Consider the following 24,519-nt stretch of genomic DNA (forward strand, 5'->3'; position numbering starts at 1 on the left):
CTAAACAAAATAAAATTACTTTGACCCATTATGTACCCCGACAGAAATTCTTACCCGTGTTGGTTTAAACAAAACTTGATTCAATGTTAGCATCGTGACACAGTATCTAACATTCAGGATCTGTACTCAAGCATAAAGCTTATATTAGCGAATCTAAATATTGCGACACTTTTTGTACCCCGACCGGCGAAAATCTGACCTGTGTTATTTGTTCAAATGTTCTATGACCTAAACGGCATTATCCTACATAATACGTGAGAGAGATACTCGTGAGATAATAATCGTTCAAATCACACGTGTGTATATCATGTAAATGAGGTCATGTCAAGCAAGTCTGGCAGGGACTTCCACTGCTTATGATGCCAAAGTCACCGAGACAAACGTCATTTTAGAAAAAAAAAATTGCGCTCGCTAATCAGTACCCTCGATGAATTTTTAGAACTAACACGTCACGCCACACTTTCAGAGTGACGTTTCTTTGCTTTGACGCAATAGATTGCACGAGGTTTTAGAAGAGATCGATGTTCCAAAACAAGCGTCTTTAATTTAGCTGCCTCGACTGCAGGACATTTTCAGTAAAATACACGTAAGTACAGTATGTAGGATAAACAGAATACTACATGGCTTGCTGTATCGTACCAGATTTACACTCGTTGCTTTTACAAATAGTGAACAGCTCGCTTTTGCTCGCAGTTCAATATTTAAAAAAACAACTCGTGTAAATCTGGTACGACACAGCAAGCCATGTAGTATTCTCTATTTTGACTTAATTGGCTATCTGGCACACGTTTCTGGCTGATAGTTTTTTGGGGGGCAGGGATCAACGTATGGCACATTCCTTCGCGTGTCAACGGTTTTACTCACCATATCACACCTGACCAGGCTTCTACGTGGGCTAAGACCTTCCCTCCACTTGGTCACATACCAAAAATCAATACCCTGCCTGCTTGCTGTGGTGAGTTGGAATTTTAATTTTAGTTTTGTTATTTTTTATGAATTCATTTCTTGAGTCTCTGGCTGCTCTCTGTGCGCTTATGGCCTTTACGAAATTAATTCATACAGAAATTTTCACTGTGCACAGAGACCGCCCAGGGTGTTCATTCTAGGTATGTGACCAAGTGGAGGTGGTCTTATCCCATGTAAAAGCCTGGACAAATCTGAGATGGTTAGCCGAACTTTCCACGGGAAGGAGTGTACCTCTCATATTAGGGTAGCCGTAATTAATAAACTTGTGTGTTTAATGTGCTTCTGTCTTTTAGAATGTCCTAATAATTCTAATTGTAATTCAATCAAGTTGGCGTTTTAATGAAACAGATCCTGTGATTGGTCAGAATGCCCCAACTCATTAAAAATTACCGGTCATTAATTGTCGATAACCACTCGCTAAAAAAGCCATTAACCACCTGCTGGCGAGGCGCATTGATACAACCTCAACTAGTCTCGGTTAGCTTTGAGGGTCATTTCACAAGTAGGAAATATGAAGGCCAACGAAATACCGAGACCATAAGGTATGCGAAGGGATGACGTCGAATACGTGACGTAAGTTGATGCATGAATTCTTCCGGACTACGTCAGTCAATTCCAAAGTGTATAACCGTTATTAAACAATGCCATAATGAAGTTCTTATAAATCATTTCCAAAAGATCTCAAAAATGTTGTCAGTCATTGGCCTGCGTGCAGCAATGATACAGTTTACTTGTGCTCCCCATTTACAGTCGTTTTGAAGAACAACACCAAGATGTTTTTTGAGTAAAGGAAACGTGCAAAATTGGATTATCAAAGTTTTAATCAAAGAAGACGGGAAGCGAGTTTCATCGACGATTCATTATTTGTGTCATAAGTGTTTGTCTGTCTTGTCTACTTAAAATACCACTGGGTCACGTACTGTAAATGTTACGTCTTGTTTTGCCAACAGTTAACCGTTCCAATAGCCTACAATTCTTATTTTTTTTATTATGAATTTTGGAAAGTTAGCAGTCTATCTGTTTGTTTGTTTTTTTAAATTTCTTTCATCAGCAAGTAAAATAAGAGGAGAGATGACAGAAAGAGAAAGAAGTTCCTTCAAAGTTAGACTTTGTTCTTTTTTAGTAGAACATTTAGGTAAGTACTCTCTGTCCTCTTCTTCACTGATTTTCTTAGTTTCTCTTTCTGTCATGTCTTCTTTTATTTCACTTGCTGATGAAGACCAAGGCTGAGTCACACGATCGAACCGAAAAACCGCGGGGTCTGATTGGTTGAAATCACAACAAATCTAACTTTCAACCAATCCAACACCGCTGCTGGTTCCCACCCGGTTGGTAACTTTCTCATGCACCTCAGCCCTTATGTCCGTGTTCGATTGTTTATGTTGCACTCCCCCCCCCCCCCCCCCCCCCCGACGAGTACATTTTCATGGTTATCATGTACTGGTATTTTTATGTGATGCTTTGTTGGCTCCCCAAAACATGCACAATCATCGATTACTAAATCACAGCGGCCTTTCACACCCCCATGTTATTCCGGAATTTGTAGCAAAACTGTTACTCCGTCACGGCGGAGGGCTGACCGTGCACCCGAAAGCGGACTCAACCAAATGGGGGGGGGGGGGGGGGGGGGGGGGGGGGGGAATGGCTGGGCGACGAAAATAGCCGCTGGCGTGCTAAAGGTTAATTTTTTTTTCTTTCTTATTTTTGTTAAATTCCATGACTTTCCATGACTTGAATTGAAATTCCATGACGTTCCAGGCCTGGAAAATTAAAAATCAAATTCCATGACTTTCCAGGTTTTCCATGACCTGTACGAACCCTGCTCTAAAATGCCTACACAAGGACAAATCAAAATTCCTTACATCATGAATGAGCTCTCCCTCCAGAAACTTGACAGGTTTGAGTGCACCCGAAAGCGGACTCAACCAAATGGGTATTTTTTTTAAAGCTTGGGGCCTGCCGAACATAAAAAATCGATGTTAACAAGAAATATTCAAGGGCGCACTTTCTCTTTTCAGTCAAAATTCAACTATACCCTGAAGAGTGATGCACGAGCATTTCAGACGCTTGCCTCTGAAAAAAGAACTTCTCAGCCAAATTACGAACTCAAACTGGTACGTTTTACATATAAATGTGTTAGTTGGTATCTTTTAATTATCACAAAACAATTTGCGACTGCTTTGGCCGAGGATGCTGGTGACAGTATCATTATTATGAACCCTACCCTAAATCCAGGAAAGACGTCGTCCAAAATGTAGGTAAGTTTTGATTAAAAATAAATTCACACAAGACTAGTATTGTTGTTTGGCTTCAATGGATATATTTTCGTCAAGTATGATGTCTTTACATAATATCTGTATAATATGAATGGATTTGAACCATATATTATGTCACTATGACCTTCCAATCTTCCTAACCCCCAACCCAGTAAAGCGTGCGAGACGTACGTTTCCTGAAAAAATGTCGCTTAGTGGTGCGAGTTCAGTGTGACATGATTAGTTTCCAGACTTTAGAAGTTTATCTACATACATTTAGCAATGTACGAGCAAAATACGACAACTTAATGGAGCAGTCTTCCTCAATCTGGTTCAGAGCATAATGTATTTCTATTTTCAGAGGTAGCATTATTTCTGATAAGAGCTAGAGCCAATATAATGATGCTGAATATTTGAAAAATGAACTTTGTGACTCATCTGAGCAGCAGAAGAGCCTTCGTGATCGTCAGCGTAAGGCTGGCTGTCTTCAAGGCAATTCCTAGATAAACAACTTAACACTGCGTTTGATTATTCGCCCGTTTCTTAAGCTAGAGCTTTGAAACGTTACACGCGTCTAGGGCTACATGAACGCTTTACAATACGCAAATATAGTTGACTCTCGCGTTATTTAAAGGTAACAACAAGGTAAAAACGAGGGAAAACCGAGGGAAAGTACCATTTTCTGCAACTGTTTGTTAGAAAAAGCTTTCAAATTCAACTATTTTGGGGGGATTAACGCATCTCTAGACATGACAATCATCCGATTATCAGACATCAATTGTGGAGGTCACGACAACTTCATTACCAGGGAAAAACGAGGGAAACCCGAGGGAAAATACCATTTTCTGCAACTAGTGTGTAAGTAAAAGCTTTCAAACTCCATCTTCTTCTGGTATTGGCGCATCTCTAGGCATGACAATCATCTGATTAACAGTCCTCAATTTTCAAGGTCACAACAAGGTCATTACCAGATAGAACCAAGAGAAAACCGAGAAAAAATACCATTTTCTATAACTTTTTTGTAAGTAAGAGCTTATAAACTCCATCTTCTTCTGGGATTAGCGCTGATTTCAATGACAGAGTTGCAGAAAATGGTACTTTCCCTCAGTTTTCCCTCGTTTTTGCCTGGTAATGACCTTGTTGTGACCTTTAAATAACGCGAGAGTCAACATTTTTTTTACGTATTGTAAAGCGTACATGTAGCCCTAGACGCGTGTAGACAGCCAGCCTTACGCTGACGATCACGAAGGCTCTCTTGCTGCTCAGATGAGTCACAAAGTTCATTTTTCAAATATTCAGCATCATTATATTGGCTCTAGCTCTTATCAGAGATAATGCTACCTCTGAAAATAGAAATATATTATGCTCTGAACCAGATTGAGGAAGACTGCTCCCCTCTGTTATGTTTTGTTTCAAGCTGTAAACACTATCACTAGCATTTTTTACCATAGCATTAAACCAAAAGGCACCATTAAGTTGTCATATTTTGCTCGTGCATTGCTAAATGTATGTAGAGAAACTTTGAAAGTCAGAAATGGGGTTCTGGAAACTAATCATGTCACACTGAACTCGCACTACAAAGCGACATTTTTTCAGGAAACGTCTCGCACGCTTTACTGGGCTGGGGGTTAGGAAGATTGGAAGGTCATAGTGACATAGTATATGGTTCAAATCCATTCATATTATACAGATATTATGTAAAGACATCATACTTAACGAAAATATATCCATTGAAGCCAAACAACAATACTAGTCTTGTGTGAATTTAATTTTAATCAAAACTTACCTACATTTTGGACGACGTCTTTCCTGGATTTAGGGTAGGGTTCATAATAATGATACTGTCACCAGCATCCTCGGCCAAAGCAGTCGCAAATTGTTTTGTGATAATTAAAAGATACCAACTAACACATTTATATGTAAAACGTACCAGTTTGAGTTCGTAATTTGGCTGAGAAGTTCTTTTTTCAGAGGCAAGCGTCTGAAAGGCTCGTGCATCACTCTTCATGGTGTAGTTGAATTTTGACAGAGAAGAGAAAGTGCGCCCTGGAATATTTCTTGTTAACATCGATTTTTATGTTCGGCAGGTCCCAAGCTTTCAAAAAACACCCATTTGGTCGAGTCCGCTTTTGGGTGCACGGTCAGCCCTCCGCCGTGACGGAGTATGTGGTGTATTTGCGTTGTCTTGGTTACACCACAGTGTTTGTTTCAAACCATCAGTTTATTTTTGCTCAATCAAATAAGACCAGTTGTGCAAAAGGATTTGAAGTAAGTTTTTGATCACAAGTTAGTTTGTTATTGTTGTGCATGATTCAGACTTGCTTGCATGCACTTCTTTTTTTGCTCACACCATCAAACACAGCAACAAGATCACAAGTTGGTTTGTCGTGGTTGTGCATGATTCGGACGTGCTTGCATTCACTTCCTTCAAGCTCATACCATCAAACACAGCAACAAGATCACAAGTTGGTTTGTCGTGGTTGTGCATGATTCGGACGTGCTTGCATTCACTTCCTTCAAGCTCACACCATCAAACACAGCAACAAGATCACAAGTTGGTTTGTCGTGGTAGTGCATGATTCGGACGTGTCTGCATTCACTTCCTTCAAGCTCACACCATCAAACACAGCAACAAGATCACAAGTTGGTTTGTCGTGGTTGTGCATGATTCGGACGTGCTTGCATGCACTCGCTTCACGCTCACACCGTGTAACACAAAACACAGAAACAATTGAGCTTAAAGTTTGATTAATTTAATGATTCACCACCAACATTCACTTTTTCACATTTTTTTTTAAATTCTCAAGTTGGAACAGTCTTACCTGTTACTGGGCACAAATTGTTCTGATTTATACAAGATGAGAACCTAGTAAAAATCTTGCATGTACTTTGTAAACAACCTCAACATCAAAATGTTTGCACAATGTACCCCAGAGAAATAGAGGTGAATCCATGGAGTGTCAGTTGTATGCAACTTGATGCTGGAAAATAATCCAGTATGAGCTATAAACCCCCCCGTCGCCCTTCTGCCTCAAACTTCACTCACGCTTCCGCACCTTAGTTTCTATGATTTGTAAGAAGTTTGAACCGTCAGAAGCTATGGTGAAGATGAATGATGGCAATTGTGCCCAATAAATGCCTCTCCCCCTCCATCACCGATCCAACCCCACCCTGATTCATGTTGATGTTGTAGAAGTCTAAATCATCGTAAGCTGTTGCTGCAGAAGTCCAATGATGAATATAATGTTGCTTCAAATGGGAGCCTCAACTGAATTTGGTGAATTTTGAGTCTGATGCAGAAGTACAGGCTACAAACTCTCCATCACCCATCACTCTAAAACCTCCCTCGTGCTTATGGCTTAGAAGTCTAAGGCATCATAAGCTGGTTCCAAAGCTCACTGATGGCAACTCACATGTTATTCACATGGCCCACCTGCACATGCTTGACCTTATCCCCATAATACAATACAACCCCCTTCCACATGGGAACCCTACGTGCTAACCCCATCACTACAATAAAATACAACCCTATCCATACGATACAATACTGAATAGAATTCATCCCTAAAATGTCCACATGCAACTGCAAGTGCTAACCCCATCCCCACAAAAAAATATTCAACCCTACCCACACAATACAATACTAGGACTGGGCCGGTGTGGCCATAATTTGTTGCTGCTGTATCTTGATGTTAGCCAGTGTGCCGAGCTGGGCCTCCACCGTGCTCAGGTTCTTGTCGCACTCGGCCAGGCGCTGACGAATCTGCTGCCAGTGGTGCTTGCTGAACGTGCGATGCGTCGTCTTCAGCACCACCACTTTCTTCTGAATCTGGTCGATCGTGGCGTTCACTGCCTTTGTCTTCAGCACTGAAAAGGGAAGGCAATTTTCTTTTCAGTAAAAGAGTGTACAAAGGTAGACATACAATGACCTCTGTCAGGAACCATTGCAAAGATTTTGTCAGCAAATTTGCAAAAGTGGATATGAAAGTAGAGTGAACCCCCCCTTTAAAGACCACCACGACTCTGCGAAAATCACGTCTTAAAAATGAGTCTTAAAAGGGGGGTAAATTGACATAGGTTATGAACAGAATGTCTGAGAAATGGAGGAAGTCTTAAAGGGGGGGTTCCACTGTACCAGAAATCTGTCAAAGTCTAAGGCAGTCCTTGGTGTCATCTTCCAACCACTGTAAAAAATATTCGACACGCCAAAATGGTGGCAAAGTTTACTGCGATTTGAATGAAGATTTGTTAATCTGCCAACGGCTGACATCATTCAGCACGCCTTTCTGAAAAGCAGTTGGATTCGATCTTCTCATGTTCATCTTCCCATCAAACAAAGGTATATGAGGAGAGAGTGCAGAGTGACAGAACAAAAATGACATTAACCATATGTATGGCAGTGGAGTGGTTACTTCCCTTGGCGTACATAGTTAAAAACAAAACTTTACAAATTACTATATCACTTTCTTGTGGCACAAAATCAAATCACACCTTCAGAATGATAGACTGCTCCAGCCATTTGTGGAGACATACTAAGCAAAACATACATATTTTTACGGAAAAAAATAGGCTAGTTTAATCTGAATGTGTAACATATCAATCTTTTTCTCTCAGCACAAAATCCCACCAGGTTTTCTTGATAATTGGGTAAAGACTTCACGTTCAGGCCTGAAAGTTGCGATTATTTCACTCGCCATGGCGAGTACAACAATGTAACTGGCGAGTAGAAATGTTCATCTACTCGCCAAATGCGAGTAAAGTTGCTGAAACAAATTGATGGTTTGGCTAGTAAAGTTTGCTATCTGGCTAGTATATTTTCAGAATCACTAGCCAAAGGTGAGTACACCATTTGTTGGACTTTTAGCGCTGATGTTAAGAACATTTTGAAAATAAATCCATAACCAGAAAATGCCCAGGTGGCTTGGAACCCAGCACTGGTCGTATTTCAAACAAATCTCAATTTTAACCAATCTGACCCAGCGCTTGGCTCCAACCCGCTGAGGCACTTTCTCATGCACGCAAACTTATAAAACCCACCATCGATGACGAACTCCTCCACTGCCTGGGGGCCGAGGAGCAGCTCCTCCTGGATGAGAGCGAAGTCCATCTCCTTTCTCGACTCTGCCATCTGCATGAAGGTCAGCAGCCGCATCTTACGCATGTTGCTCTCGTGGTTCAAACCTACGTGATGAGAAACAAACCCTTGCAATAACCATGAACCCTTTTTTTTATTTACCCAAAACAATCCAAAATTAACAACAAACCCTTGCATTAAACATGAACTCTTTCTTCCAAAAACAATCCAAAATTAAAACGTTCCATTAACTAACTACAGCGAATTACTGATATAACGAACTAAAATGCATCTCCCTTGAGATTCGTTGTACCCGGACTCCACTGTATCTAGGGCGGGGATGTAGCTCAGTCGGTAGCGCGCTGGATTTGGATCCAGTTGGCCGCTGTCAGCGTGAGTTCGTCCTCACGTTCGGCGAGGATTTATTTCTCAGAGTCAACTTTGTGTGCAGACTCTCCTCGGTGTCCGAACACCCCGTGTGTACATGCAAGCACAAGACCAAGTACGCACGAAAAAGATCCTGTAATCCATGTCAGAGTTCGGTGGGTTATAGAAACACGAAAATACCCAGCATGCTTCCTCCGAAAACGGCGTATGGCTGCCTAAATGGCGGGGTAAAAAACGGTCATACACGTAAAATTCCACTCGTGCAAAAAAACACACACGAGTGTACGTGGGAGTTTCAGCCCACGAACGCAGAAGAAGAAGAAGACTAACTATCTTTGTGTTTTGACTATACACTCTTTTAAACTACACGCAATTAAGTGCATTTTCCCTATTCAAGCATGCGCATACACAGAGACATCTCAGATGTTTAATGATCTGCACTCACAAACACAACCACAGAAATTACAGTTATTTGTTGCATCTTGGGGTGAACTAGAACTCTTCGTAAATTTTGTAGAGGGTCTAAAAGTATTTCAAGTTACATAACCAGAAGTGGAGATTACCTTGAAAAAACACTCTTTTGAGATTAAAATCAAGTGACCGACACGATGCCTTGAAATTCACAAGAATTCTTACCTAATGACTGAACAAAGTCTGTGTTGTTTTTGTAGAACAGTTGGTACTGTGACAACTTCCCAGATACAAAGATGGACAGCAGCTGTAAACAGTAAAATAATTCAAGTCACTTTCGCAAAATGAAACACAAGATGTCGAAATACATGTCCTGCAATGATTTACACACATGAACATCCGATTCTTTCTTGAGTGCTTCAATAAAAGTAACAGGAGACCGGCTTTAGGGTTCGACTATGTCTAAATTTAAAATGAAAGTAACAGACCCATTGTGTGCAAGAACGGTAATAACACATCCAGCAAGAATGACTTCCCTTGTATAGAAACTTACAACTCTCATGAAAACACTTTCAATGACACAGTGCTAGGTTCAGTTCAAGTTTAAGTGACCACTCTTATTCTTCATATGTCTCTTTGTCTAAAATCCTAGTTTTCAATGAGAAACCTAAGCTTAGACTCAGCAGCAGCCATAGGGGGGGTCAACTCAAAAGACCAAACACCCCCCCCCCCCTCTAAAATGCCTACACAAGGACAAATTAAAATTCCTTACATCATGAATGAGCTCTCCCTCCAGAAACTTGACAGGTTTGAGTGCTAACAAGTGATCCATGAGAAAGGTGTTGGGGTCGGCGAGGCACGTCACGATACACTTGTGAGCGTCGTCGCGCGCTTGAGATGCGTTGTCCTCTGTGTATGTCCCCAGCAGTTCAATCATCACTTTCGTTGCCTGCTCACTACAAGGAGAAGACAATGGGAATTCATCAGGGCATAGGATAAACATATGTAATGTGTAATAATGCTTACATGTGTAGAAGTGCCAAGATAAACCTTTTTTTTAAAGACAGAAGATATATTTCTTCTTCTTCTGCGTTCCCGTTGCCATGCTACACTGTCAAGGTTGTTGACGTGACGAAGTTTGCAGTTCGCTGCAGGGACTCTGCTGGGGCCCCACAGTTTTTCTTTTAGGTCGACCATTATATATTTCAACTTGCAACCACAAATCACTTGTCAAAGATACATGCACCTTTATGTAGCCTACAAAAACACCACACCAGCTGATGCTACAGTCAACACACCTGGTGACTTGTAAGGTGTTAAATACAATGCAGTAACACCACATTCACTCAAGATTAAATCTAAACACAAAATGTCATGACATTTCAGTTGGAATTAGAATTGTTGAAAACACAGTTCGGACCATGCAGACACAAGTCAAGTGGTCAGCAGATGCTATCAAAATTGGGAGACAATTCAAGTTTAAACAATGTTGTTGTTGTTGCCTGTTCGACACACAATACCATCCACAGCAGAAGAGCATGGAGGTGAAGAACCAAACAGGTGTTTACTATAGCATCACTGATTTCCCACACCAGGCTTAAAGCCTTGGAGAGAGATTTTCATGATGCATCAAACACTGAGATTCAGAGATTTTTTGAAAATGAAAGTCGCTTTTTCAATTCAATGCTTATTTTCTCAGGTGCCAGGAGATTGGATCCGCATAACTCTCACTCACTCTTGTTGCACATGTCGTATGTATTTAGAGCGCTTACGTCCCTTTGTTTCTCATATCACCAAGATGTACAGACAAAATAAAGCACTCAGCCAAGAGCAAAGTACACTTCCTGGCTTACGACTAAATGGAAAATTTCTAAAGTAAATTTTCATTTCATTAATATACTTACCCGAATCACATATATAGCAGTTGACACCGTCTGGTATGCTAAGGTACTGAAAGCGCTACCCATCTTTAAAGTAATTAAAGGGAAGCAACCCCACACCAAAAAAGCTGGAACTAGCATATGGTAGTGAGCTACCCCCTGGGAGTTACCTCCCATTAGCTACTTCCCATCCCACGCACGTGGCTACTTCATTCCGGCTCAGAGAAAAACCGAAACAAACAGCGGGGCAGGCGGGAGGGACTTCGATATGTGATTCGGGTAAGTATATTAATGAAATGAAAATTTACTTTAGAAATTTTCCATTAAATTACATATTCTTACTCCGAATCACATATATAGCAGATAACATCAACATGGCGGTGGGCAAGAAATAAATCAAACTCACCATCACATTCTGGACAGGAACTGGCCGGCTGCTATAAGGGCAGGTAGACCGCGAGATCCATCCTGTCTGAGTGCAGCCACGTCTCGAAGATAGTAATTAATGAAAATATCTTCTGAGCGCCAGTAAGCCGTCGAGAGCACCTCGTCAAGCCGTTGCGAGCGAAGAACGGCCAAAGACGAAGACCACGCCCTAGTCTCATGGGCTCTGGCCGAGACCAGGGGAAAGGCAGGCTGAGCCCCCCCCCCACTTGTGTGACACCAACTGTAGGCTTGCCGAATAAGGGACGACACCCACCGGGCCAACGTAACTCTTGAAACGTCTTTCTCCCTTGAAGTGAGAAGAGAGATAAACAATAGCTTTTGTGAGGAGGAACGAACCGGCTGAGTCCGAGCCAAATACAGACGTAAGGCCCTAACTGGACAGTTGACCGAATCAGGGTCATCCGGAGCCAACGCGTTGGTCAAGGCCTTGACGCGAACCAACGGAGAGGCCTGCCCCGGAGCCTGATTCTTGGCCAGGAAGTCGGGACGGAAACGAAGAGATACTGAGCCGTCCGACTCGAACAAAATGTCACCTGGCAGACCCGACAGAGCGTGGACCTCGCTACCCCGTCGGGCCGTAGCCAAAAGAACCAGAAAAAGAGTCTTGCGAGTGAGATTGTAGAGACTCGACTCGCTCAAAGGCTCAAATTCCGCGGACCGCAAGAACGCTAAAACAAGGAACAGGTCCCACTTAGGAGCGGGCAAACGAGACCGGACCTCCTTGAGAGCAGCGCCCTTAATGACAGCAGCGATCACCCCCCCCACTTGAACAGATCGGCCGATCTGCTTGAGAGTAGCAGAGATCGCAGAGCGCCGGACCCTCATAGAGGAGACGGAGGCACCCTGCGAAAACATAAACGAGAGGTGGTTGGCGACCTGCATAGAGCGAGGAGCCACTGCAACCACCCCTTTAGCGGAACACCAGGAGGCCCAGGCCCTCCAGTGCGAGGCGTATACGGACGAGGTGGAAGCCCTATGGGAGCTGCCCACCAAGTCCAGCGTCGGAGAAGACGCACCAGAGCGCCTCAGTGAGTCCCGAACAACATCCACACGTGAAGCTTCAGAAGACTGGGCTCCTCGTGTGGAATGCCTGTTCGGGGCTGCACTAATTCCCCTCTTCGCAGAGAGAGAGGAATGGGAGGACCTTGGGCGAGCCGAAGCAGGTCTGGGAACCAGTCCTGCGACGGCCAGAGGGGCGCGACCAGAAGTAGAAGGGCCGGCCCCTCCAGCTCCGCCTTTCGAATTACTCGGCCGAGTAATGGGAAAGGCGGAAAGGCGTACGCCTCCAGACCCGTCCAGGGAATGTCCAGAGCGTTCACTCGCCAAGCCTGAGGGTCCGGGAATGGCGAGACGAACACCGGGAGCCTCTTCGAGAACCTGGTGGCAAACAGGTCGACGAGAGGCTTTGGGACTTGGGTCCAAAGGCGAAGCAGTGCCCCGTGAGTGACTGTCCACTCGGACTGAAGCACCCTGCCGGAGCGACTGAGAGCGTCCGCCAGAGTGTTCAGCCTCCCTGGAAGGTACCTGGCGGAGATCGAGATGCGGTGTTGGTAACACCACCTCAAGACCTCGCAGGTCCTGTCCGAGAGAGACGGGGACCGCGAGCCTCCCTGCTTGTTGATATAAGCTGCCACTGTCGTGTTGTCTGTAAACAGACGAACATGCTTGGCCTGCAGGGAGGGCAGAAACCGGGTGAGAGCTAGAGCTACTGCTTCTAGTTCCAGCCGGTTGATATGCCACTGGCTCTGTTCCACCGACCACAGACCTGACACCGTGTGTAGGTCCGTGTGAGCCCCCCACCCCAGCAAGGACGCGTCCGTGAACAGGTCCAAGTCCGGGGGAGGCAAGGCAATCGGAACCCCTCTGCACACCCACTCCGTGTCCAACCACGGGAGGGTGGTAGACTGGAACCATCCCTGGAGAGGGACGAGGACGTTCCAATCCACCCGAGTCGAGCCCACAAACGGCTTCAGAGCTGCCTGAAAAGGACGCTTGTGTACCCGACCCAGAGGGACCAACAGAGCCATGGATTCCATCTGTCCCAAGATGGAGGCAAGAGAGCGAAGGGGCGCCTGCAGGAGGGGCAAAGTCGAGCGTATCTGAGCTTGGAGCTTGTCCACCCTCTTTTGAGAGGGGCGGACAGTCCAAGCGACCGTGTCGAAGGACATCCCCAAGTAGGTGAACGTCTGCGACGGGGTCAGCTCCGACTTTGACGCGTTGATCGAGAACCCCAACGAGTGGGCTTCCCGAAGAACCGTCTGGGTATGCTGCGTGCAGCCTGCCTGGGACTGGTTCAGAACGAGCCAGTCGTCCAGGTAAACCCGCAGGCGGATACCCTGAGACCTCACCAGAGCGCCCAGCTGTCGGACCACCATGGTAAAAATCCATGGTGCGAGCGACAAACCGAAAGGGAGGGCGCGGAACTGGTAGACCTGCTCGTCCCACCGGAAACGAAGCCATTTCCGGTCGGACGGATGCACCAGGATGTGAAAGTATGCATCTGTCAGGTCTATGGAGGTCGCCCAATCTCCTGGGCGGAGAGAGTCTCTGACCTTGGCGGGCGTCTCCATCTTGAACTTTATCTCTCTCAAGAAAGTATTGAGAAAAGATAAGTCCAAGACCGGACGCCACGCCCCTGAAGCTTTGGGCACGGCGAAAAGGCGCCCGTAAAATCCCAGGGAGCTTTGGTCCAGGACCCTCTCCACTGCCCCCTTCTGCACCAGGGAGGCAACTTCCGTTTGCAGAACGGATCTTGCCTCCTGAGAGCAGGGGGGCTTGAAGCGTGGCGGATGTCGGGAAAGAGGAGCCTTCTCCTCCCGCCATAAGAGACGGAAGCCCGATCTCACAACTCCCACTATCCATTGGCTGTCTACTGAGACCATCCAATGGGTGAGTGCCCGGGAGAGGCCCCCCGCCATCACCAAAGTGGAGGGCGGGGGGGGGGTGAGACCGGGGGCGCTTCATTGGGGGTGAGGCTTGCTGTTAGAGCCGCCACGCCCCCTTCCCGACACTGTCTTCTTCTTGCCACCTCGAGAGCTCTGCTGAGCAGGCCTCTTTTGAGCAGGCTTGGGCTTGGAACTCGGCTGAGACTTCCCCTGCTGGGAAGGCTTAGCCTGCTTCGCGCCCTGTAGAGCCATGTCCAGGAACTGAGCGTCCTTGTTGGACTGAATCTCTGCCTGCCGAGCGACAAGCGCCATGTGGCCGAGCAGCGATCCCTCTACAACCGGAGACACACGTAGTGTGTCTCTGGTAGCCTGATCGGCAAACTGAGAGTTGGCAAGAAACAACTCCCTCCTTGTCAAGACCGCATGCGCGTATTGCAAAGAGGAGAGACGAGTCTGTTCCTCATTGACCTTCGCCAGGGCCGTAAGCAGGGAGGAGACATCATCCGCATTTTGCTCCTCACTGAGGGAAAAAGGGACAAGAGAGTCGGTCAACGACCGAGACAGTGCCCGCACCAGCGTCTCGGAGATGGAAGCCAGCTCCAAGAGCTGACGACCGATCTCCTCCAGGGAGATAAGAGTACCCTCCCGCACTGGCACAACCGAGTCAGACTTGACTGGTTTGACAAGCAAAGCCTGCAGCTCCTGCGTCACCGGTAAGATGGCACGCGGGAGAGCAAAGGAAGTGGTGAGGTTGCGGCTACGGACAGGGAAAGCAATCCTCTTCTGTGCAGAATGCACAAAGGAAGAGGACTGCCCTTCATCCGCAAGCCAACCACGAGCCCGTTCCGGAACCGGCCCAAAAGGTGCCAGAAGAGGGAACGGCTCAACCGGAATACCACTGCTCCGTTTGTTCGGGTGCACCAGAACTTGGGACAGGTGGTATGAGACAGACGGAGATTCCACAAACCGGAAGGAGGAAGCGTCATCCTTATCCGGCAGGAAGTCTGCCATAGCTGAAGGCGCCGCCGAAACGGAAGTAGCGGACGTCGCTACACCTTCTGCAAAATACCGCGAAGTCACCTCGGCTGCAGAGTCAAGAATGGACTTGAGCTGAGAGGAAAACACAGTACGGGTGTCTTCGCTGACCACTGACTGCAGTTCAGACTGATCCATCAGCGAAGAACGACCGTAGTCATCAACCACAGTGGCTGAAGGGTACTCTGGATGACCGGAAACCGGAAACCTGTACCCACGAACATCGTCCTGGTTTAAACCCTGCCCAGTAGGGAGAGGGTAAACCGGAACACCGTCCGAGAACGCCGGATGTGGTTGGGCGGAAGTCAAAACCTCAGCAGAGGAAAGAGACGACCGTCCGTGCTGAAGCACCGGAAGTGCAAAAGCATCACGCTGTTGTTCCCTCTCCGCCATCCAAGAGGAAGTGGACGGTAGAGGGACAGCGTGTCCGGCCGAAGCCGGAAATGCAGACACCATAACCGCCGGGGGCGGAAGCGGTGAATGCACGAACTGCGGCCGGAAGCCGTGAAGCCCGTAGGCCAGCTCATGATCCATCCCATCGCGGCTGGCATTGCGAGCAAGCGTGGGGGGACCTATGTTTCCGGCGGGAGCCGGAAGCGCAGTAACCGTAAACGGTCGCCGCTGCTGGCTAACAGAGTCCTGCTCTACAAGAGGAGGCCTGCCGCCAGCCGAAAGCAGGGAGTGACCCTGCGCACACGAACCGTTGCCCGCACGGGGCTGTCCAGGCGCTTCACGAGAGCAAGAGGACCGGTTCAACTTACTTGTAACGTCTCCACCCGAGACAGGAAGTTGAGGAGCGGAAACAGAAGAAACCTTCCCGGAAGAGAGGGACTGAGTGTCCCCCCCCGAAACCGGAACGGCAGCGCTAACTGGAGTAGACGAGCGCTGCATCTCTGTCTGTACCAGAGAGCGAATCTCCGGGACAAGAGTCTGCAAGAGAGAGGACACAATCGTCCCCTGGTCCGACGCCGACAAAGCAGAGGGCGCAGAAACAACAGTAGAACTAGCACAAACGGGGGTGCTAGAAAGCGGAGGAGAAATAGGCACTGACAAAATTGTGTTGCGTGCAGCGTCTGACACCAATACAACAGGCTTAGAGCTAGAGGACTTGGGCTTAATCTTGCCCTTAATGTCTCCTTTACCCTTACGTTTATCCTGGTCTGCCATGCTGACCAACAACAAACAAGAAACAAGCGAAAAAATTTCACAGAAAAAGTTACTGAAAACGAAAGTCCTAACGGACAGCTAAGCAGTAACTACAGCAAAATAAAAACGAACCAAGCTTGCAACACACAATGCACAAGCGTCAGTGAACACGCCACAAAATACAAGCCAGCAAAGCTAACTGTAAACAAAATGGCGAAAGCACAACAGGTTACTGACGAACAATGTCCAAAGGACAACAGACAGCAACCAACGCACAAGTTCGAAAACAGAAAAATACAGAACGAGCTCACCAAAACAGGCGCCCGCACGGGAGACAAGATGAGTTACGTGGCCGGCAGGTGAACGAAACAGCACAAGGCAGCCACAGTAGCGCACAGAAAATTCAATGACCTCTCACCAGGACAGCTGAAGTCGGAATGAAGTAGCCACGTGCGTGGGATGGGAAGTAGCTAATGGGAGGTAACTCCCAGGGGGTAGCTCACTACCATATGCTAGTTCCAGCTTTTTTGGTGTGGGGTTGCTTCCCTTTAATTACTTTAAAGATGGGTAGCGCTTTCAGTACCTTAGCATACCAGACGGTGTCAACTGCTATATATGTGATTCGGAGTAAGAATATGTAATTTAATTACGGTGACGAGTGTAACTTGACACTATCCTGTGTATGCCAACTTGAAGTTAATGTATATTAATTTTTTTATAACTGTACGCTGTAAAAGAGAAGCATCGCATCCATACTGCAGGAAGAAAGGCCAGAGAGAGAGAGAGAGAGAGAGAGAGAGAGAGAGAGAGAGAGAGAGAGAGAGAGAGAGAGAGAGAGAGCATCCACTTCAGATCAATTCAATGTTCTACTAATAAAATCACTAAACATACAGTATTAACAAAAACGTTTGCTGTCTAATATAAATATCTGAATCGGATAAAACAACACTATGTTTTCATCCAAGGACATGTCACAAGAAACAGTAATATTATCATAATCTGGCAAAATATTAATAGTAGTGGCTCTTTACTGCAACTTTTTGCCATTGTTGTTAGCCTTTTGACGTTATGCAGGGAGTGTATGGATGTATGGGTGTTTCCACACCAGGACAAATACCAATGGCTGTTATGCTATATGGCGAAATAAATTCTTGTTCTTCTAACATTCGTATAGAGTGGACAGTCAAATAAAAAGTGTTTACAGTTGTTGCCTGTTTACACACAATACCATCCACAGCAGAAGAGCATGGAGGTGAAGAGCTAAACAGGTGTTTACTATAGCATCACTGATTTCCCACACCAGGCTTAAAGCCTTGGAGAGAGATTTTCATGATGCATCAGACACAGATTTACAGAGATTAAAAAAAAGAAAAGAAAGTCGCTTGTTCAATTCAGTTCTTCTTCTTCTTCTTCTGAAACGGCGTATGGCTGCCTAAATGGCGGGGTAAAAAACGGTCATACACGTAAAATTCCACTCGTGCAAAAAACACGAGTGTATGTGGGAGTTTCAGCCCACGAACGCAGAAGAAGAAGAATTCAGTTCTTATTCTCTCAGGTGCCAGGAGACTGGTTTCGCATAACTCTCACTCACTCTTGTTGCACACATTGTATGTATTTAGAGTGCTTACGTCCCTTTGTTTCTCATATCACCGAGATTCACAGACAAAATAAAGCACTCAGCCAAGAGGAAAGTACATACTTCCTAGCTTACAACTACATTTCTGTGATGAGCGTAACTTAACACTAAGCTGTGTATGCCAACTTGCAGCAAATGCCTTTAATTACTTGACAGTGCAAATTTCAAGATAGAGATGAATTAAGCATCACATCCATACTGCAGGGGAAAAAGTTAGAGAAAGAGAGAGAGAGAGAGAGAGAGAGAGAGAGAGAGAGAGAGAGAGAGAGAGAGAGAGAGAGAGAGAGAGAGAGAGAGAGAGAGAGAGAGAGAGAGAGAGAGAGAGAGGTGAAAACGAGGGGTGGTCAGGCTATATAAGAGAGAGAGAGTGAGATTAAAAGGGAAACGGACAGAGAGGACTAAACCTGGAAAAGTGTGCACGTGAGTGAGACAAGAGAGAGAGACAGAGGTGAAGGGAAAGAGACAGAGAGAAATAAAATACCAACCTAGCTTTGCACTCCACCAGAGCATCGTAGAGAGTTCTGTACAGGTTCTGCAGCTTGGCTGTGCTCAGTTCCCACTTGGTGTTCCAAGTACGGATCTAAAAAAACAAAAACATTTTTCATCATACATTAAATATTCACTGTTGAATAACAAAAAGCAGTTAGCAAACTCATCTTCTAGTAAAATACGTAAAAATGCTGCAGAAAGTTTGGTCGCTTAAAATTCAAATGATATGAAAACAATACAAAGCACCAGCACAGTCAACAGCTGCTAAATGCTTCGTGTTAGCACTTACAGGATTAAGTATAATTGAAGACAGCAATACCAAAAGACAAAAACACTCACATTTCCACCCTCAAAACACACCCATACAAACTTGCTGCACTCTGATGCTTCATAGCAGATGCTCTGAATCACCTTAATCTACAGAGTTGTTCCCCCTTTGACCAGAAAACTCCCCACTTGACTTTTCTTGATTCTTGCCAAAGTGCCAGTTGCACTTGCTGTCTTTTTTCAAGCCGCTTATTCCAAGTCTCTTTTTAACAAATCTGAGATTAACACAAGACTTTATTCTCTTCAGACCCATGCGTTAGTAAGGATTCTTTGTGTCTGTGGGGTGAAATGGTGGAGCAGCAATGTGATACTGATCACCTTGGAAATCCACAACGTTGATCTTGCACGTGGTGAGATGTTAAACAGGAGCAAAAAAGTATCCTGCTAACGGTATTAGTCTCACACATGCTCTCCTAACCTTAAATCAAAACTTGACTAAATGTAAAAAGGAAGTTAGCACAATTGCCACATCTGTGCTTAGAACAGCAGCATTGATCTGAACAGCACTCAGTGTGGCAACCTATCGGCATGACTATTATGGTTTGGTCTTTCTAGAGGTGCACACTAGCATATTAACTCAGTATGGGATACCTCATACCTGACTCTCTGATAAGTATCAGAATCAGATACGAGGTCTTGTACGACCACTGTCTTGCATATATCTATCTCTTTTCAACAACGAAAACAAAATATCCACCGACACACTTCAAACGCCTACAGTGGAAACCCTCTTATAAGTCCCCCAATTTAAGACTTCCTCCCTTTTAAGACCCTGTTTTCTCAGACTTCCATTCAAAACCTCTGTAAATGTACCCCAAATTTAACACTCCCTCGTTTTTAAGACCTAATTTTTTAAAAAGATTTTTAGAGGTCTTAAAAGGGGGGTTCCACTGTATCATCTGTCCTCAACTGACCTTGTCTACATCTGTGGGCACCATGGACAGCAGGTCAGTCTGACCGGCCAGTCGCACCATACTGGTCAGTACCACGGCTCTGTTGCGAGACCCCGCATCAAGGTTGTCAAACAGGTTGTTCAGCCTGCAACAACACATCAACACTTTGTTACAACATTCACCCCGAAAGCAGTATATGGCTGCCTAAATGGCGGGTTTGAAACGGTCATACAAGTATAAACTGACACGTGCAAAAAACAGAAGTGTACATGGGAGTCTCAGCCCATGAACACAGACGAAGAAGTCACAAAATTCTGTTTTTCATCTGATGGTACCACGGAGCACCACTGCTCCTTTGGGAGACATGTCATCAAGATTGTCAACCAAATTCTGTACAGCCTGCAATTAATTACACATTAACATGCTTTCATTTGAAACTTCAAGGTCGTCATCGTGGATTGACGCCCGACCAAAGCTAATTGAAGCCCGACGGAGCGAAGCGACACCTGCCACTTACGGACGCGGACACGACGGAGGGCTTCAATTAGACTTTGGGAGGGCGTCAATCCACGATGAAGACCGAGAAGTTTCAAATGGAAGCATGTTAATGTTATTGTAATTCAATCTGACGACGATCTCTTTCCTGCTTTCATGCGACAGACAGAATTGGTTATGTTCTGTTCACACACTACTTTCATACCACATACCACATACCTCCAAGGGTCAAGTCCCAAGAAATAGGTCTCAGTATTCCTATCTTATCACCCTGCTCCTGTTTTGTTTTCTTTCACATACATTTTCCCTTCTTTTTTGACGGGTTTCTGGACAGGACTCTAAAACATTCTTTTCATCACAAAAGCTATCTTTGGAATTGACTGATGTAGTCCGGAAGAATTCATGCATCAACTTACGTCACGTATTCAACGTCATCACTTCGCATAACTGATGGTCTCGGTATTTCGTTGGCCTTCATATTTCCTACTTGTAAAATGACCCTCAAAGCTAACCGAGACTAGTTGAGGTTGTATCAATGCGCCTCGCCAGCAGGTGGTTAATGGCTTTTTTAGCGAGTGGTTATCGACAATTAATGACCGGTAATTTTTAATGAGTTGGGGCATTCTGACCAATCACAGGATCTGTTTCATTAAAACGCCAACTTGATTGAATTACAATTAAAATTAATTAAACATCTGTTTATCTAACTCACTTGACTATAACTGTCGAATTCATTCACTGAAGCCAGGTTCATCAGCAAGGCATGAAAAAATGCTTTACTGATAAACTCCAGTCCAACTTTCTTGCGTCATGCCTAGTTTTAACCATCTGCCCAGAAGCCATTGTATGCTTTTACGTTGTTACCACAACCTAAATGCTAAAGATGCCACTGTTGACCAAATTATGCATGTCACCCATCAGATCAGGCGACCAGTCCAGATGAAAAGGACAAGATCACCTTTTACACAGGTATCACTGTTGCATCAGTGATTTCCCACACCAGACTCGAGGCCTTGATGAGATTTTCGTGATGCATGCCACTATTAGCTTTGCACTATGGTGAAGTATGCTGCCAGTGTCAACTGCTGTAAATTTAGAGAAAGGTAGGTGTTCGTTGTTCAAATGCAGGTGAATTTGAAACATCAGAAGGACAAGATATCAGAAAGCAAGGTATATAAGAAAAACCCTCAGTATTCAAACAGAAGGCCCAAAAAGTTTCAGTGCTTACGCCATACCTGTCCTCTATTCCTATCAGCCAGGAGAGTAGCAAGTGCTGGCAACAAATCGTACAAATGTCAACATCTGGCAAGCGATCAATTCAAAATCAAAGACACAGTCCTTTGGCGGAAAACAGTTAGGCTCGCTATCTTAGTAAGGATTTTACAAGGGTAAAAGCTACCTGGACCCCCCCCCCCCCCCCCCTTGAACAAATACCAAAATTTGCTTCATGGGAGAGTGGGAAATTTTTTTATGGATTTTTTTTTTACAGACACTGCTTTTTATCCCAAAATGTCCACTCTGCACAGAGAGCGACCATGGTGCTGATTCCTGGAATGTGTCCAAGGGGAGGGATGGTCTTATTCCAATGTCCATGTACTTAAAGCCAGGCAAGATCTGAGATAGTCAGTTGAATCGTGTTGCACTGGAAGGATTGTGCCTTTAAGCCCAACTAGACGTACATTCTGAGCCTGCTGGAGGCTTTCTTGTCACCCGAGGGAGCTTTGCCGACTTTCTCACAGAAGAGTGTCACTACGCTCTCCGCATCTGCTTCCGGCACCACCAGGATGAGTGTGATGATTCCATTGAACACCATTTCTATATCTGCAAAACAAAACGCAACCATTACCGTGCAACCAAAGCATCATCCCTGATAGAAGAAAAAGGTTAAAGGAGGGAAATTAGAATCAGCTTACCCAAACAACACATGGGTAATGTCAAACAATGTCAATTCTACCCCCCAAAAACCATACCCTTAACCAGTAAGAAGGATTTTTTTTTGTGAAATATTTCTAGCCATGACATTTTGGCACATCTTCCAAATACTCAATGACTCGTTTTTACTGTGATAATGTTTAAGTCATTCTACGTGTTCCATCAGTTTTTACTGTGTTAATGTTAGTCATTCTACGTGTTCCATCATTGAAGTTCCATACCACTCTCATTGTTGATCTCTTTCCAGCATATGCTACTGGCTTCTACAATATTCTTCAAGTCTGTGAGGATTCCTGAGTCGGCATTCTCTTCTGAGATTTCTGCTCCAAGTGACTTCAAGTAGCCACGGAGTTCCAGGGTCTGAAAAAAAAGAGAAAAAAATTAAAACCAGTAAAACATGATATTTAATTTTAAATGACTATTACGTCACCTCCTGTCACTCCCAAAACACATCACCTGTTTCTCAGCCACAAGAACAGTGAGATTGCGATTGAAGACGACTCTCTCTACATTCCCAAGCTCTCGCAAACTACAAAGCATAGCTCAGCATGTTGTATGGCTATATATCGTGATGATCATGATCATATATAGTTCTTGCGACATTCGAAGCATAACAAAGAGCATGTCTCGCGGATATCTCATGAGAGCAGCTCAGATGCCGAAAAGGTCTATTAGTATTACCCACTACTTATACTATTGGCTCCATTAGACGCCTTCTGCATTAAGAGTGTATGTCAAACATAAGGTACACGCAAGAACTATTCAACAACGGTGCAATCACATGCAAGACCATGACAAGTTGTAGTTGTATCTCCCTGCAAAATGCAGTAATGAAAATGAAAAAAATGAAAATGAAATGGTTTTGCGTAATAATACAAATAATAGTAATATCGTATGTGTAATTTGACGGGCGCTGTGGCGTGGTGGTAAGACGTCGGCCTCCAAAGCGGAAGGTCGAGGGTTCGAATCCCGGCCGCGGCCGCCTGGTGGGTTAAGTGTGGAGATTTTTCCGATCTCCCAGGTCAACTTATGTGCAGACCTGCTAGTGGCTTATCCCCCTTCGTGTGTACACGCAAGCACAAGACCAAGTGCGCACGAAAAAGATCCTGTAATCCATGTCAGAGTTCGGTGGGTTATAGAAACACGAAAATACCCAGCATGCTTCCTCCGAAAGCGGCGTATGGCTGCCTAAATGGCGGGGTAAAAACTGTCATACACGTAAAATTCCACTCGTGCAAAAACACGAGTGTACGTGGGAGTTTCAGCCCACGAACGCAGAAGAAGAAGAAGAAGAAGTATGTGTAATTTTAATGTGTAAAAATGCAAAGAGATGCATATTGGCCAGAGAAACCCTGGGAAGGATTATTTAATGAAATTAGAAAATCAGACGTTAGTTTTAGAGTCAGCCCCAACGGAAAAAGATATTGAACATAGCAAACCAAATTTGAGGAAAAATGTTTTCATTAACAGAACTGCACCCCTTTGGAATGCACTTGCACCTTCTGTCAAAAGAGCACAAACTGTTAACTCCTTCAAAAACCGGTTGGATGATAATATCCAAATTTTAAAAATGAAATTTGAATTTGATGAGTAAATTGAACATGAATTTAACTTTTAAGTATCCTGAACATGTTAAGCAAATGTTGCAAAATATTGATGGGACGATTATGGGCCTTACGGCCTACACCTTATGTACCCACAAACTAAACTAATGTACGGACACTCTCGAATTCGAATAAAAGTACATGTACTACCACTTAGTAAGTTAGTTGTAAATCATCTAGGCCTAAATGTAGCCTAATCAATGTTAGTTGTTCCTAAGTCAGTAAGTGCCAAAAGGTCTTATTGAGTCACGTTTTCATACGAATACATTTAAATTAATCAACTAAGGTGTTAAACTTAAACGTTGTGGAATCTATACTTCTAACAAAAGACAGCTGACAAATCTAGCAGTATAAATTACGTCCTGAGACCATCTGGAAAGCAGCCATGCCGACAACACGTGTTTATATACGACAAAGATCTGGTTATTTCCTGGGAAAAGTACAGACTTTGAGAAATGTCTATGGCTTGAAAACAGTTTAAGAATATTGGACAACAAGAATTCAGACAGGAAAGGTAATCTGTACCTGATCTGGAACTGCAATATCGATAAATACTGGGTTACTCATTTTCGCTGATAAATGCTGGCAAGAAACACACCGGAAATCCCGAGTGTTTTAATCAGCCAATGAAAACGCTTGTTGCAAAGGGAAGGAAAC

At 44.7% G+C, this 24,519-nt stretch overlaps 1 protein-coding gene across 1 annotated transcript; it reads right to left on the bottom strand.

The window, feature by feature from the left end:
* Positions 1 to 5,958: 5,958 nt before the first annotated feature.
* On the bottom strand, positions 5,959 to 24,504 carry LOC138970796 (eukaryotic translation initiation factor 3 subunit M-like). Its single transcript, XM_070343331.1, has 9 exons — positions 24,388 to 24,504; positions 22,480 to 22,618; positions 22,006 to 22,147; positions 19,853 to 19,976; positions 18,608 to 18,702; positions 9,866 to 10,049; positions 9,319 to 9,400; positions 8,259 to 8,402; positions 5,959 to 7,088 (listed from the first exon to the last, which is right to left on the bottom strand). Exons 1-9 carry the CDS (start codon positions 24,427 to 24,429, stop codon positions 6,865 to 6,867), a joined length of 1,176 nt encoding a protein of 391 aa, XP_070199432.1. The 5' UTR covers positions 24,430 to 24,504; the 3' UTR covers positions 5,959 to 6,864.
* Between the last annotated feature and the right edge of the window lie 15 nt (positions 24,505 to 24,519).

This window comes from Littorina saxatilis, linkage group LG7, assembly GCF_037325665.1.
Source record: "Littorina saxatilis isolate snail1 linkage group LG7, US_GU_Lsax_2.0, whole genome shotgun sequence".
In the NCBI taxonomy this organism is placed as follows: Eukaryota; Metazoa; Mollusca; class Gastropoda; order Littorinimorpha; family Littorinidae; genus Littorina; species Littorina saxatilis.